The sequence below is a fragment of the Hyperolius riggenbachi genome, chromosome 7, assembly GCF_040937935.1.
Source record: "Hyperolius riggenbachi isolate aHypRig1 chromosome 7, aHypRig1.pri, whole genome shotgun sequence".
NCBI lineage: Eukaryota > Metazoa > Chordata > Amphibia > Anura > Hyperoliidae > Hyperolius > Hyperolius riggenbachi.
The window spans coordinates 95,864,550-95,879,546 of NC_090652.1; the positions used below are offsets into that span (position 1 = coordinate 95,864,550).

At 45.7% G+C, this 14,997-nt stretch overlaps 1 protein-coding gene across 1 annotated transcript in view; it reads right to left on the reverse strand.

The window, feature by feature from the left end:
* The window catches only part of AMDHD2 (amidohydrolase domain containing 2), a 47,199-nt gene extending 37,096 nt beyond the window's left edge, over window positions 1-10,103 (reverse strand). The window contains exons 1-2 of the mRNA XM_068244416.1: window positions 9,863-10,103; window positions 2,269-2,405 (exon numbers count right to left, since the gene is read on the reverse strand). Coding sequence (XP_068100517.1) covers window positions 2,269-2,405; window positions 9,863-9,945 — 220 coding nt within the window. The 5' untranslated portion in view covers window positions 9,946-10,103. The remainder of the gene's footprint in view (window positions 1-2,268; window positions 2,406-9,862) is intronic.
* Between the last annotated feature and the right edge of the window lie 4,894 nt (window positions 10,104-14,997).

A 14,997-nucleotide genomic window follows, 5' to 3' on the forward strand; every position in this document is an offset into this window, starting at 1 on the left:
GAACAAAACGACGTGTAAGAGACTAATCCAAAGCCAATCAGAATTTTACAACCTACACTAAGTGACAGCAACATGGGAAAATGTAATTTATACTGTATTTTGCTCTGGGAGAAATTTGGTATCCATTTATGTGTATATACATGTATTGTAAATGTTACTATTTTGCATGACAGTGGTCATTTAACGGACAACTGAACTGCGAGGGATATGGAGGCTGCCTTATTTCCTTTTAAACAATGCACATTGCCTGGCTGCCCTGCTGATCCTCTGTCTCTAATACTTTTAGCCATAGACCCCGAACAAGCATGCAGATCAGGCACTGACTTAACATTGACTGCATTTGCCGAATATTTCAGGTGTGTGATTCAGACGCTACTGATGCTTGAAAGATCAGCAGGATGCCAGGCAACTGGTAGTGTTTAAAAGGAAATAAATATGCCAGCTTTCATATCCCTTTCACGTCAAGTGTCCTTTAAGTGTGGAACTTAACAACCATTCAGGAAATGCTGAGAACCCCCATGAAATGGACTAGTCCAAAACCTGGCAGATTTTAACTGCTTACTTTTGTTTAGCTATAGTTGTGATTAAAGTGAATGGGAATAGTTTAAATAAAAAAAATAAAAAAGCAAGATAGTAACCTAAGGAGAGGGAAGGCTCTGGGTCCTATAGATCCTACCAGCTGCTCTCCCGGTCCCCGTTGCAGCATTCCACCAATTTGGTTAAATACTGCCGTCTCCATCACCAAAGGGAAGTTTCGGGAGCACTCGGGCCGCTCCATACTGCGCACGCGCAGAATGGAGCCGCCTGTCTTTGGGATGACTCGGCTCCCGAAGACTTCCGCAGTCCCCCGTGGCGGGAGATTCAAACGGAGGAGCTGCCACTACAATGAGGGCACCGGTAGAGGAGAGAGAAGGCTATATAGGACCCAGAGCCTTCTCTCTTCTCTCCTTGGGTAAGTATCTGGCTTTTTTTTTTTTTTTTTTTTTTTTTTTTTTAAACCATTCCCAATGACTTTAAAACATGGGACAACAAATGAAGGAGAGCAATAAAGACTAGAGGGGTAGTCTTCTCCATGCTACAAAAAGCATTATATTTGTTTATGTCTGTCACTCTTGGAAAGCTTTCCCTACTTCCTGCCTGGATAGGAAGTGATGGAAATTTTCAGATAGGGACACAAAATGGCAATATAAACCCAGAAGATCTTACCCCTTTACTACACTATTCTAAACTATATATTTTTTCCTGAAATTGGGCTTTAAACATTTTTTTTCTCTGTTTATAATTCTGTCTGTTTTTCTTGGCCTGGGTTTAAATGCACTTTCAGTAGGCACTTCTACAGCTTCTGCTGTAATACCAAGGATAATCAACCTCCTCCAGACAAAACCCAACCATTCTACTGTTCCACAGAATGTTTCAGCAACCTGTCTCTCTTTCTGTAGCTCTCCAACGCTAGAGTCCATACTCTAGTCAATTCGTTTGCATCAATATCTGGCCGATATCATTTGATCAAATTGGCGGCCGCAAACAAATTCCAATAAACCGATTTCTGACCAAATTGGTCAATCCAATCAGATAGAAAATTTTGGTCGCTCAGCGTTGGGTCGGGAGAACGTCGCTAGCAACGTTTGATTTGGGGATGCAGCAGCTACTCTCACCTGTCCATGTCGCAATTCCGGGGTCTTCTCTCCATGCTAGCTGCTTCCTTCAATGAATGCCTGAGCGCCTGTGTGACGTAACTAACGCTAGAGGCCTCTTGTAGTCACGTAATGTCCATGTCATGCTGCCCCAAGTGTTTGGCCTGTACAGTTACGTGACATCGGCACCCCAAAACGCTAGATTGGAGAGGAAGGAGCAGCCAGTGAAGAAGATGCCAGAACTGAGTGGGCGAGCTGCCCCTATAATGCTTAGCCAGGTGGTAAGGGATGGACACTGGCAAACCCGACAGGCACGCACAGATTTCCAATAGGTTTCATGCTGAAAATGATTGAAAATGTGTGTATAGTGTGTGGTTCAGATAGATCCCTCTATGATCAGATAATGATCGGAGAGGAATCTGATTGACCAGTGTATGGCTACCTTTAGGAATGTTCATAGGTTTCGCTGACAATTCCTGAAGGACATAAAAGTTTAAGAGATAAAATTTGCAAATCTTATTTTCATGCAATGTCCAGTCCAATGATACATGGGATTTGCCTTCACAAGCCGGAATACAGTCCGGCCATTCCGTAGATAAGCACGCAGTAAGAGTCTGTTCTGTGAAGGTCTTACCATTGATTTGGGTATCAATGAAACCTGGTGCAATGATGCTGCCATGACAGTCCACCTGGAGGTCTGCTGCTCCTTTTTCAACAAAGAATAGTTTCTCAGGGTTAAGAATTTTTCCTTCTCGCACCCACAGATCCTCCCTGTAAGTACAAAGACATCATTTCAATTATTTTTATTCCAAATGTAATAATAGTGCCTGTCATCCATGGACAGTGAGAAGAAATGGGTTTGAGTACTCCTCCAACAATAGCAACATGATATGTGTGCGATAAGGAGGAATGAATGGACACTTCCTTGACTACATAGGGGAAGGGAAGGGGGAAAGGAAAACCCCAATCTTTTTTTTTATGTAAACATTGTACGCCTTCAGAGTCCTAGCTTATATCTGAATTTGCACAGACTATATCTCTAAAATCTATCCATTTCACCAGGTGCGTACGCACGTCTGATTTTTCCAAATGAGCGGTCGTTCAGATGTGTACAAACGAGTCGGATACACTTGGCGGATCGGTCAAAACCAGTCTTATCAGCTGAACGAATGTTTGTACACACGTCCAACCTGACGTCAAAAATCAGATGTGTGTATGTACTTTTACTGGCAACTATATATACAGTACTCTGTTTTAAAGGATACCTGAAGTGAGAGGGATATGAAGGCTGACATGTTTTTTTCCTTTTAAACAATACCAGTTACCCTGAAAAGTTCAGATTTAGCCCATGTGAATTCTATGTAAAGCAAAAAAACCTGCTTAGTTGGGTTTCATCAAACGCTAGAAATCCAGCGCAGGAGGTTTGGGAGTAGCGGCGCAGCCGGCGCCACCATAGACCGCAATAGGAATTTCGGCTATAATGACGCAGTGAGCAACTTCGGCGCCATCAGAAGATGGAGCTGAAGTTGCTTTTTAAAACACTAATTCGGCCGCCAGCAATCGCTGGAAGCCGAATTACGTATTTCCCTACCATCCACGTCGACCTGGAGGAGGAATAGTAATTAATGCCGCCAGAGTGGTGCAGTCTACATGCTCCCACTGGGCAAAATAATCCAGAACTATGGCCTAGGATACCATTGTTATGCAGATGACACACAACTGTATCTGTCCTTCAAGCCTAGGCACCCAAGACGCATTAGCATCCATAAATGCGTGTCTAGTGGATTTACAAAATTGGATGAACACCAGCTGGCTGAGGCTGAACTCTGACAAAACAGAGGTATTGGTGGTAGGTGGTCCACACATGATGGATAAAGTTCAAAACGCTCACCACCTCAAACTAGCAATTGGGGGTGATACTGTACAGTATAAAGACTCTGTGCGAAACCTTGGGGTGATCCTGGATGGAAATCTAAAACTCAAACAGCAGATATCAGCTGTCGTCAAGTCTTCCTTCTTCCATCTAAGAAATATAGTGAAAATCAAACACCTTATCCCAGCTGAAGACCTACCTGCCCTGGTTCACGCATTTGTATCCTCCCACCTAGACTACTGCAACGCACTGTTCATCGGATCTACAGAAAAGGTTCTGCGCCCCTTACAGCTAGTACAGAATGCTGCAGCCAGACTCCTAGCCAATGCCCCCCGCAGCTCACACATCACCCCAGTACTGCAAACTCTTCACTGGTTGTCAGTAAAATGGAGAATCAATTTTAAGATCTGCCTGCTGACATTCAAGGCGCTACACCACATGGGACCCAAATACATAGCGGATCTATTGGAACTTTATGCCCCTTCACGCACCCTCCGCTCTGCCAACAAGATGAAGCTGGTTATTCCCAGGATACACTTAACATTTGGTGCTCGGGCCTTTTCCTACACAGCCCCTACTCTATGGAACTCACTTCCACAATCAGTACGAGAGGCTCCCTCTCTGGACAGCTTTAAAAAAAGTCTAAAAACTTACCTCTTTTCCCTAGCCTTTGAGACTGTATAATGCAGGGTCACAGCGCTTTGAGTCCCCAGGGAGAAAAGCGCTATATAAATATTATTGTTATTGTTATATACCGGCTATATCCTGCCCCAAGTCTCCCGGCGGCTTTTTTATAGGTACACATGTTGCAGATCACTTCTCTACTCAAAACCATAAGGTGAACCCCAGTATCCAGGCCTTCACCATTGTGACTAGGCAGCTTTCCTTTCTTCACGCCGAGTAAAACTCCCCTTGGCTGATCAAAAACTCTGCACTGAACTAGAAACTATTCATAAGGCTAAGGACTCAGTCACATGGTCGCTTATCAGGCAGTTCAGCTCCCCATCTGCAGCCCACCAAATGCCTTTCAGCTGCATTTTAGGGTCCTGTCATACTGTGTCTGTTGCATTCTGACACAACACACACCATTATAATCACATCAATTATAATTCTACTAGTGACCTAAGCCCGTTTAAAAAATGGCTCTAGGTCTGCCGCCGGACATGCGCAGTAGCGCAAAAGCACAGACACACGGACATGGGACGCATTGTAGATTATTAGGTAGGATGGTACTTTCACACTGGGTGCAGTGGGTTTCGTTGGAGTAACGTTGTGGGTTTACTGGACGACATGTGCATTTACATTGTCACTGAAGCATACTATCAATGAACTGTATGCAACATATAGCACTTCTAATGTGTTATGTGACTTTTAACCACCATTGCTTTCCTATCGCAATGCGCATAGTGTGAAAGGCCCCTGAATATATTAGCCAAAGCGTAGGAGTTGGAACCCCATACATGTCAGTATTTCGTGGTGCACGGGAGCAGCTAAGCGGCCATGAATTAACTACCTTCAGCCTCCCATGTGAAAGAGGCGTAATGATTGTTTCATCATCTGTTATTCAACAGCTTCTGAATCTAATTAGCCCTCTGCAATATGCAGCTATGCCCATCATAATTTAACTTCCTGAAGGGCACAAAAAAACCCACTTAAAAATTATCAGTTTAACCCAGGGCCGGATTTACTATAAGGGACTGTAGGCACGTGCCTACAGGCGCCTGATGATGGAAAGGCGGCTCACTCCCTCGAGTGCCTCCCTCCTTCCCTATGCAGATCCCTGAGGATAGGTTACTCACCCTGTTCTCAGCATTACACTGATGAGATCTCCTTTCAACTGGGGGCACCTCGAGCTACCTAATACATGGGCACCTCTAGTTACTTAATATTGAGGGTAATTCTGGCTACCTAAAACCAAGGGCCCCCTTTAGCTACCTATGACAGGCAAGGGAAGTAAGGGAGAAGTGACAGCAGTACAGTTTGGTGGGGGTCTGTAGGTTCACGAAGGGCAAACTAAGGTGCCAGGACATCTGTGCCTATAGGCTCCTGTGATGTAAATCCAGGCCTGATTTAACCTTACTCACTTCAAAACGTTGTTGTCCCTGTCCTTAACAGGACCAGAGACATCCTTTCACCATTTTAAACTGTGATTGGCTCACAGTAATCACTGTAGCAACTCTTAAAGGGGAACTGAAGAGAGAGGTATATGGAGGCTGTCATGTTTATTTCCTTTTAATCAATACCAGTTGCCTGGCAGCCCTGCTGGTCTATTTCTCTGCAGTAGTATCTGATTAAAACCAGAAACAAGCATGCAGCTAGTTTTGTCAGATCAGACTTATAAGTCTGAACCACTGAAACACCTGATCTGCTGCATGCTTGTTCAGGGGCTATGGCTAATAATATTAGAGGCAGAGGATCAGCAGGGCTGCCAGGAAACTGGTATTGTCTAAAAGGAAATAAACATGACAGCCTCCATATACCCCTCTCTTCAGTTCCCCTTTAACCTCCCTAGCATTCTGGACGAGCTAGCCAATTGCCGCCAGGCTGCGCTTTGGGGTGGATCGGGAGTCCCTGTGACGTCACTCCGCTCGCCGCCATGGCGACGGGGGAAGCCCTCAAGGAAATCCCGTTCAGAACGGGAATTCCTGACGGACATAGGCGCCGGCGGCGATTAGAGGGGTGGGAGGGATACGGCAGGGAGGGGGGTATCATGTGGCTTGCGCTAGGCTAGCTACATGATTTAAAAAAAAAAATTAGGTATTAAAAACTATGCGCAGCCGTACGGCTGCGCATAATCAAAACGCCTAGCAGATTAAAGCAATTAAAACAGGTATGTCAAACCAGTTCTACAAGGGCCAAGATCCTCACACATTTTTGATACAGCTCAAATAAATTGATGGGTCTGAATCGGGAAAGGTGCGGTCCATCAGGTAGAACACATTCCTTTTTTTCTCAGTCCATCCTAAACACTGGCATGGATCTGGCCCTCCAGGCCTGGAGTTCGACACATGTGAATTAAAATGAGTTCAGTGCATGGTGTAGAATGTTTGAAAACTGCATCCTGTCAGAGATTGACAGCTACCAGCAGGACATAGATTTCAACAATGTTAGTCCAGGTTAAAGGATACCCGAGGGGAGAGGGATATGAAGGCTGCCATATTTAATTCATTTTAAACCATACCAGTTGCCTGGCAGACCTCCAGATCCCGTGTCTCTAATACTTTTAGCCATAGACCCTGAACAAGCATGCAGCAAATCAGGTGCTCATAGGCCCGGTTCACACTTGCGGTTCTCTGCCAAACGGACCGGATGACCTGACCGGATCCGGACCGGAACCGTACGGTTCTGATCCGGTCAGTTTGCATCAGGTGTACATCAGGATGCGATCCGGATCAGTTTGGCAAAAGAGAGTAGAAATAAAATAAAAATGTTTGGGTCTGGGAGGTCAGCAGAAGGTGGACCTGTGGAATCAGGCCCTCCGCTGTTTAGAACTCACCTCCACCTCCGACATACTGCCAACATCTCCAGCACGTTTAAAGTCACTGCTGCTCCACTCCAAAATGCTTGCCCATGTGTCCCCATCCAAAATCACCGCTACAATACGCATAGGAAGTGGGGTAGAACGTCCGGTTTTTATAGCCAGTGTGTTGTGCGCTCTCCGTTTCTCATTGGTTTCTATTGGCCGGATGCAACAGTCCGGCTCCGCTCCGGATACGTCAGCCGGAGGAGCCGGACCAAAAAATAGCGCATGTTGGGTCTTACGCCGGAGTTCGGATCCGGTCCGGACGAAACGGACGCATGTGAACGGATGCATAGACTTTCATTGATATGCCGTGCGTCCGTTCCGCATGCGGTCCGGCTCGGCGATTCCGGACGGCGACCGCCAATGTGAACCGGGCCTAACTCAGCTGACAGGTTTTACTGGATTAGCCATATACAATACAATAATACAATAACATTTCTATAGCGCTTTTCTCCCATAGGACTCAAAGCGCTTAGGCTCTCTCAGATTCAGTAATTAGTAGGATGAAGTATTCACACAACAAAAGTTATATTTCTGCAAATGCCAAACTGAACAGGTGGGTTTTCAGTCTGGATTTAAACACGTCTAGGGATGGAGCTGTCCTGATCTGTTGAGGTAAGGAGTTCCAAAACGTAGGGGCAGCATGACAGAAGGCTCTGGGACCAAAAGTTTCCAAGTGGACTCTGGGTATGACTAGATTATTAGAACCTGTTGATCTGAGAATGCGGGGATTGCTACGCAGCTGCAACATATCTTTCATATATCCAGGGCCTAAATTATTCAGGGATTTAAATGTCAGTAGGCCGATCTTGAATAGGACCCTCCATTCTATAGGTAGCCAGTGAAGGGAGTGCAGGACTGGCATTATGTGGCAGTGACGGGGTTTGTTGGTTAGCAGTCTGGCAGCAGTATTCTGTATCAGCTGTAGTCGGTACAAGACCTTTTTTGGAAGGCCAGTGTAGAGAGCATTGCAGTAGTCCAGTCGGGATGTGATGAAGGCGTGGACTAAGGTTGGCAGATCTTCTGGGGGTATGAGGTGCTTGATTTTTGCAATGTTCTTCAGGTGAAAATAGGATGATTTCACCACAGCAGAGATTTGAGTTCTGAAGTTTAAATCCCAATCAATTAGAACTCCCAGGCTACGCACATGATCAGAGCTGCGCAGATCCGTGCCTCCTATTCCCAGTGGTGAAGACTGCAAGTTAAGTTGTTTTGTTATCATGCTCTGCCCTCCTATCAGAAGTACTTCAGTTTTGTCTGCATTTAGTTTCAGCCAGTTGTCATTCATCCATTGCTGTAGTTCACGTAAGCAGGCGTTTATAGTTAGAGTTGGGTCTGTCACACCAGGCTTGAAGGAAAGATATAGTTGAGTGTCGTCTGCATAGCAGTGGTATGTCAGGCCATGTTTTTGGATTAGTTTTCCCAGCGGTAACATGTAAATCGTGAAAAGCAGGGGAGAGAGGATTGAGCCCTGGGGCACCCCATACCTAAGTGATACAGGGGTGGACAGGAAGGGCCCCATAGACACTTTGTGGGTTCTGCCACTCAAGGATTGGAACCACTGAAGAACTATGCCATCAATGCCGCAGTATTCCTGTAGCCTGTTTATCAAGATGTCATGGTCAACTGTATCAAAGGCTGCAGAAAGGTCTAGCAGTATGAGGATGGAGCACTCTCCTCTGTCTCTTGCCATGAGCAGGTGGTTGCATATTTGGATGAGGGCCGTTTCAGTGCTGTGGTGTTTCCTGAAGCCAGACTGGAATGGGTCATAACTGTTGTTTTGTAGGATTTTGGCTTCTAGCTGGAGGTAAACAGCTTTTTCAATTAGCTTGCCCAGAAAGGGAAGGTTAGAGACAGGTCTGTAGCTGGTCATTGCATCTGGGTCCAGGGAGGGTTTTTTGAGGAGAGGCCTGATGATTGCTTCCTTCAGTAAAGCAGGAAATATCCCTGATTTTAAGGAACAGTTAACAATTTTTAGGAATACCGGTACGAACAGGTCGGGGCAGTTCAACATGAACTGTGTTGGGCCAGGATCTAGGTCACAGGTAGTTAGGCGGACGTGAAGGAGGATGCTTGATGTGACTTCTTCATCAATTTCTTTGAAGTTTGACCAAGGTGTTACATTGTCTCTGCTAATGGTCTTCGGCGCTATATTAGGCTCAGATGCTGTAAGTTGGATGGCGGACCTTATAGCGGAGACTTTGTCTGTGAAGAAATGGGCAAATTGGTCACAGAGGTCCTTTGAAGACTCGATGTTAAGTTTTTGACATGCCGGGTTGCAGAGTTTTTCCACTGTGCGGAACAGTTGGGCTGGTTTGTTAACTGCATTTGCAATCTCTTGTGATAGAAAGGATGATTTTTTTCCCGGGTTTGGCTCAGACACTACTTATGCTAGAAGATCAACTGGGCTGCCAGGCAACTGGCATTGTTTACAAGGAAATAAATATGGCAGCTTTCAATACCCTCACACCTCTGGTATCGATGCTGGTGCTGGTCAATTGGAGGGGACGTAGTGGAAACCCTCAGACCAACAGATACTTCCTGGTCACATCCACTAATTTGTAAGAAATAGGGGGTTCAAGGAAACCCTGAAATTGCACACCAGGACCTCTGCCTACAGCTAGTGAGTAGCTGCATTCAATGTTCAGCCCATGGTAACTACAGTTCATGTAAAGCAAAATAAAACAAACAAAAATCCTTGCAAGTATAATTTTAGATCGCATTTCTAGATTGATAGCCTTTAATTGTTCTGTCTCACCCTTATATTTTACTTTAATTCATTAAAATGACACAGAAGTGTCCAATTAGCTTCATGCCAGAGTACACACTCACCACTGCAGTCTATGGTCCCTGAGGATCCTGCAGTTCCTGAACTGGGTGATGGGGGCGTCAGACACAGACTTGTTGGAAGGCATCTGAAAAACGTGACTATCTGTTAGGAGAACTGATGTCTGCAGTCCTGCCCCGTACTACAATCCTTCGCTGTTCCATCAACCCCGAACTTGATCATCACTACACGAAAATACTCACTCATCACATGAGCGGCAGTCACGTGACAGGACATTGGTTGTATCATCACGTGATACGGGCAGATTTGGCAGCCATGTTGGGATGGGAAGGGAGGCGCGTCTTTGGAACGGGATTTTGTAGCAGTTGAAATTGATGCTGCTCATTTTCTAAGGATTAGGATCTATGCTGTTATTCTGTTGTAAAAAATGGCAGTGTGTACGTTAGGTTGTCAGTGCTCATATATTACACACATATAAAACGGAATATCAACATCAGCTCAGTAGTTGCAATCAGATTCTGCAGCAAAGCTAAGGTGTACATTTTGCACAATGGGTAATAGAAAATATCTGTAGAGTAGCATCACTTTATAGTAAATGTCATGGGACCTGAAAGAGTAGTTTACCATATCAAAGTTTTAGGCTAGGTGCACACATAGCAGAAAAATCTCTAGCGTTGCGGAAAACGCTGCATTTTTGCCGCTAATGGAAGTCTATGGGCAGCATGAAAAAACGCATATCAAAAACATGCGTTTTTGATGCGTGCATTTTCAAAAACGCTGGTTTTGTTGCATAATCTTTAAAACCGCACATAATGACAGTCAATGGGAATGCAATGGTATGTTTTTATATGCCTTTAAAGGGAACCAGAGACGCCGGACTTGTAAAAAGAAAAAAGATTTTATACATACCTGGGGCTTCTTCCAGCCCCATAAGCCTGCATCAATCCCACGCAGCCATCCTCCGCTGACGGGGTCCCGTCACTTCCGGTGGACGCAGTCAATTGTCCGCATGAGCAGGGGCTCCCTCCATACCCTTACACGTGCGGCTGCGCAGTATGCAGCCGCACGCCTAAGGGTATGCCGAGAGTCCCTGTGATGCGGACAATTGGCCGCGTGCTGCCGCCGACTGGCCGAAACTACGGCCCCCGGTACCGCCGGATACAGGAAGCGGAGGACGACGGCGTGGGAGCGATCCGTGCGTATGGGGCTGGAGGAAGCCCCAGGTATGTATAAAATCTTTTTTCTGGGGCCTCTGGTTCCCTTTAAAAAAATGTTTTGTGATGTATTTCCGCTCCCTGTTGTCTTTCTAGTGATTTGAATAAATCAAAATATTAAAACGCATATGCGCTTTGTATATGTGAACCACAAACGCACTCAAAAAGCTTGAAAAACACATCTGCATTAAAAAAAAAAAAACCGCAAACGCACCAAAAATGCACACACACAAAAAATATGCACATGACATAAAATGCAGCCTTTCATGTTATGTTATGTGTGCACCTACCCTCACCAATCAGAATTTGTCATACATTGTATATTTATTATACAAGCACATGTTCTGGACCTGAGGACAGAGTTTACTATAGCCAGTGGTTTACTATATCAGCGTTTACTATAACGAGATTCTACTGTATTAACATTAAATATTTATTTTTATTTAGCTGTAATTGAACTTTTCATTGCATGACTGCAGATGGTAAGCTGTAATCTAGTTGGCTGTGTTCAGGTTATGCGTTACTTTGTGCGATAATAGCCCATAAGAATTTGCTGCCCCTACAACCAGTTCTATCTAACGTGTTATGATAACTCGTAAGCAGTGCGTTTCCTTACCTTCCAACTTTCGAAGATGAGACAGAGGGACACTTAATTCACACCCCCTATGTGTGTTTTGCAGTACAGAGGATCAGAATACACCTGGGGGGGATCGTACACGTACGTGCACGCAGGCTGCCACTTTCCTCGCCCAATGGGCTGGCAGGAAATGGTTAAGCCACACCTCTACTTTTGCAAACTGGTGATACATACCTCCCAACATCTTGAAATCAGAAAGCGGGACACTTAGGCCACACCCTAACCACAGCACTAGTCACGCATACCATAACGATTTTATACAAACGATTTGTTTTGTTTTTAAAATTAAAACCGCACTGGTCCTTTCTATCCTGGTTAATATTCTTTCATACATTTTGAGATCAACAATATATGTGGGTGAGGGTGCCCATGGGTGGGGAGAAGGGTGCCACTGGAGAGGAGGCGAAAGAAAATGATCAGGGCACCAGCCGTGCCAACGTGGGATGCGGGGACAGTATCATTCCTCCCTACCAATAAATGTGCCCCCGTGTCCCCCCTGCTTGCAGAGTAAGTGTGTGCAGCGGAGCGGCTGACATCTTACCATTGATCAGGGGCGTTGCTAGGATCCTAAGAGATCTGGTGCACTTTTGGGCACTCCAGCTGGAAAATGGGTGTGGCCATACAACATAATGTGGGTGTGGTCATGGGTGGGGCCAAAATTACATGAACTTAACAGCAGTTTAAGTAGGCCTGCCCAGCAAAATGATGGATGAAGCCTCATCTTCATTGATGAAAAAAAATGCAGCATATCACATAAATAGTTAGTGTCACTTAAACATAACTAGGCAGAGTTACCTGGCTTCTCTGCTGTCTAGTCTGGCTTTCTGCAAGGGCGGGCTGGCCTGCTGCCAGTTCGCCCCCCCCCCCCCCCCCAATCATTCCCTGACATTCTAGAGGACCCCCTCCCATGCTCCCACAGAACATTGAGGCATCACACCTTCCGAGAATGCCCCCATAGAATAACCACAGCTCCCTGCATGCCCCCATAAAGGCATCACAGCACCTAGCATGGCACCACAGCACCCACTATGCCCACATAGAGACACCACAGCACCAAGCATATCCCCCATTGCCATGTGTTGTGGTGCCATGCTGGGTGCTATGATGTCATGTTGGGTGCTAGGATTCCTCTATGGGGCACGCTGGGTGCTGTAATGCCATGCTGGGTGTTGTGTAGTGTCATCATGTTGGACGCTGTGGTGCCTCTGTGGGACATGCGGCATACTGTGTGGTGCCATGCTGGGTGTTGTGGTGCTTCTACTCAGCCTGGAGAACATCCGGGGCACCCCAGAATAGATAAGGGGCACGTGCCACTGATCTATGGGGCTAACAACGCCCCTGCCAATGATCCTCGCGTACCAGTAGCCGGCTCTTCCCTGCTTCCTGTTTCCTATGACGTCATGTACCGGTAGCCGTCTCTTCCCTGCTTCCTGTTTCCTATGACGTCATGTACCGGTAGCCGACTGTTCCCTGCTTCCCGTTTCCTATGACATCACAGGAAGCAGAGTGAAGCCGGCTGCTGAGAATCAATGGTAAGATGACAGCCCGCTCCACAGCGTACACTTACTCTGCAAACAGGGGGAACACGGGGGCACACTCAGAGGGGGGGAGGAATGTGATGTCAAGCCCACATCCCACATTGGCGCGGCTGGCGCCTCAATCATTTTTTTTCACCCTCTCTGTTCAGACGGCCGAGACACTGGGGGGTGATAGCGGGATAACGAGAGAGATGACCAATTTGGGACAGTCCTGCAGGATCCGGGACACTTGGGGGGCTTGGTGATGAGTGGACATGTTCATGACAGGTGCAGGCAGAGCCAACTGTAAATAGTGGACCAACATTTTCTCCCCAAACATTTTTAGGCAAAGTGATCCTCAATCACATAATCCATCTACAAAACCACACATAATATGGCAGTGTTCGCTCCAGAACCACACCTAATATGGCATTGTTACCTCCAAACCACACATAATACAGCACCGTTACCCACAAAAACCCATCTAATATGGCGTTACCTCAAAACTCAAATAATACGACAGTGTTTCCCGCAAAACCACACCTAATATAGCTTTACCCCCAGAACTAATACGACAGCGTTACCCACAAAACCACACCTAATATGGCAACATTACCCCCAAAACCACACCTAATATGGATGCATTACTTCCAGAACTATACGTTATATGTCAGCGTTATCCCCAAAACCACAGGTAATATATGGCATTACAGTGCCCCCCCAGTAAGGAAGAACCCCTCCAACAATGAGGCAGAGGTCCCCCTTTTTCCCCTCCCAGGTTAACATAAGAACTCCTATATATCCTTGGTGTCATCATGGAGGTGGACACACAGGAGACAGTGGACAGCATGGAGGGGGACACACAGGAGGCAAAGAACAGCATGGAGAGGGACAGAGAGGAGGCAATGGAGCATGGGGGGGGGAACAGTGATGATGCGATAAGCATCACCCAGGTCTGTGAGTGCTGTGTACATGTGTACTGTATCCCTGCTTGCAGAGAGACAGAATGGTGCCCCGTTATCAGCTAGAGCAATGCCCCAGCATCCTGCAGAGCTGAAAACACCTGGGATTCTGCCAGCAGGGGGCAGAATGTGGGCCAGAGCGGCCAAAAATGGGACAATCCCATGAAAAAAGGGAAGGTTGTTGCATAAGCATTGACCAGGGGTTTGAAGTAAGGCATGTGTTATAACATATGCAGTGTGCTTTTCTATACTCACCCTTTGCAACGCGTACGTTATGATTACATTATGTTTACACAGGGGAATGCTTTCTTTTGTATTGTTTAAATTGTAAATTTACTAGCAATTAAAGCTTTTAGCACAAAAGCTATAACGTAATCACAATTCTAATCATTTTGTTATGAAATGCTGTTAAATATTTTCCTTCAACTTCCATCTGCAGCTTTTTTTTAGGAGACTTTGATGGAAACCATAGCAACAATTTATTTATTTAGTGCTGATATCTTATGAAGTACTTTACATGAAATATACAGTGGGTTGCAAAAGTATTCGAAGTATTTGAAGTTTTCCACATTTTGTCACATTACTGCCACAAACATGAATCAATTTTATTGGAATTCCATATGAAAGACCAATACAAAGTGATGTACACGTGAGAAGTGGAACGGAAATCATACATGATTCCAAACATTTAAAAAATAAATAACTGCAAAGTGGGGTGTGCATAATTATTCAGCCCCCTGAGTCAATACTTTGTAGAACCACCTTTTGCTGCAATTATAGCTGCCAGACTTTAAGGCTACTTGCACACCAAGACGTTGCGTTAGGTGCTACGTTAAGGTCGCATAACGT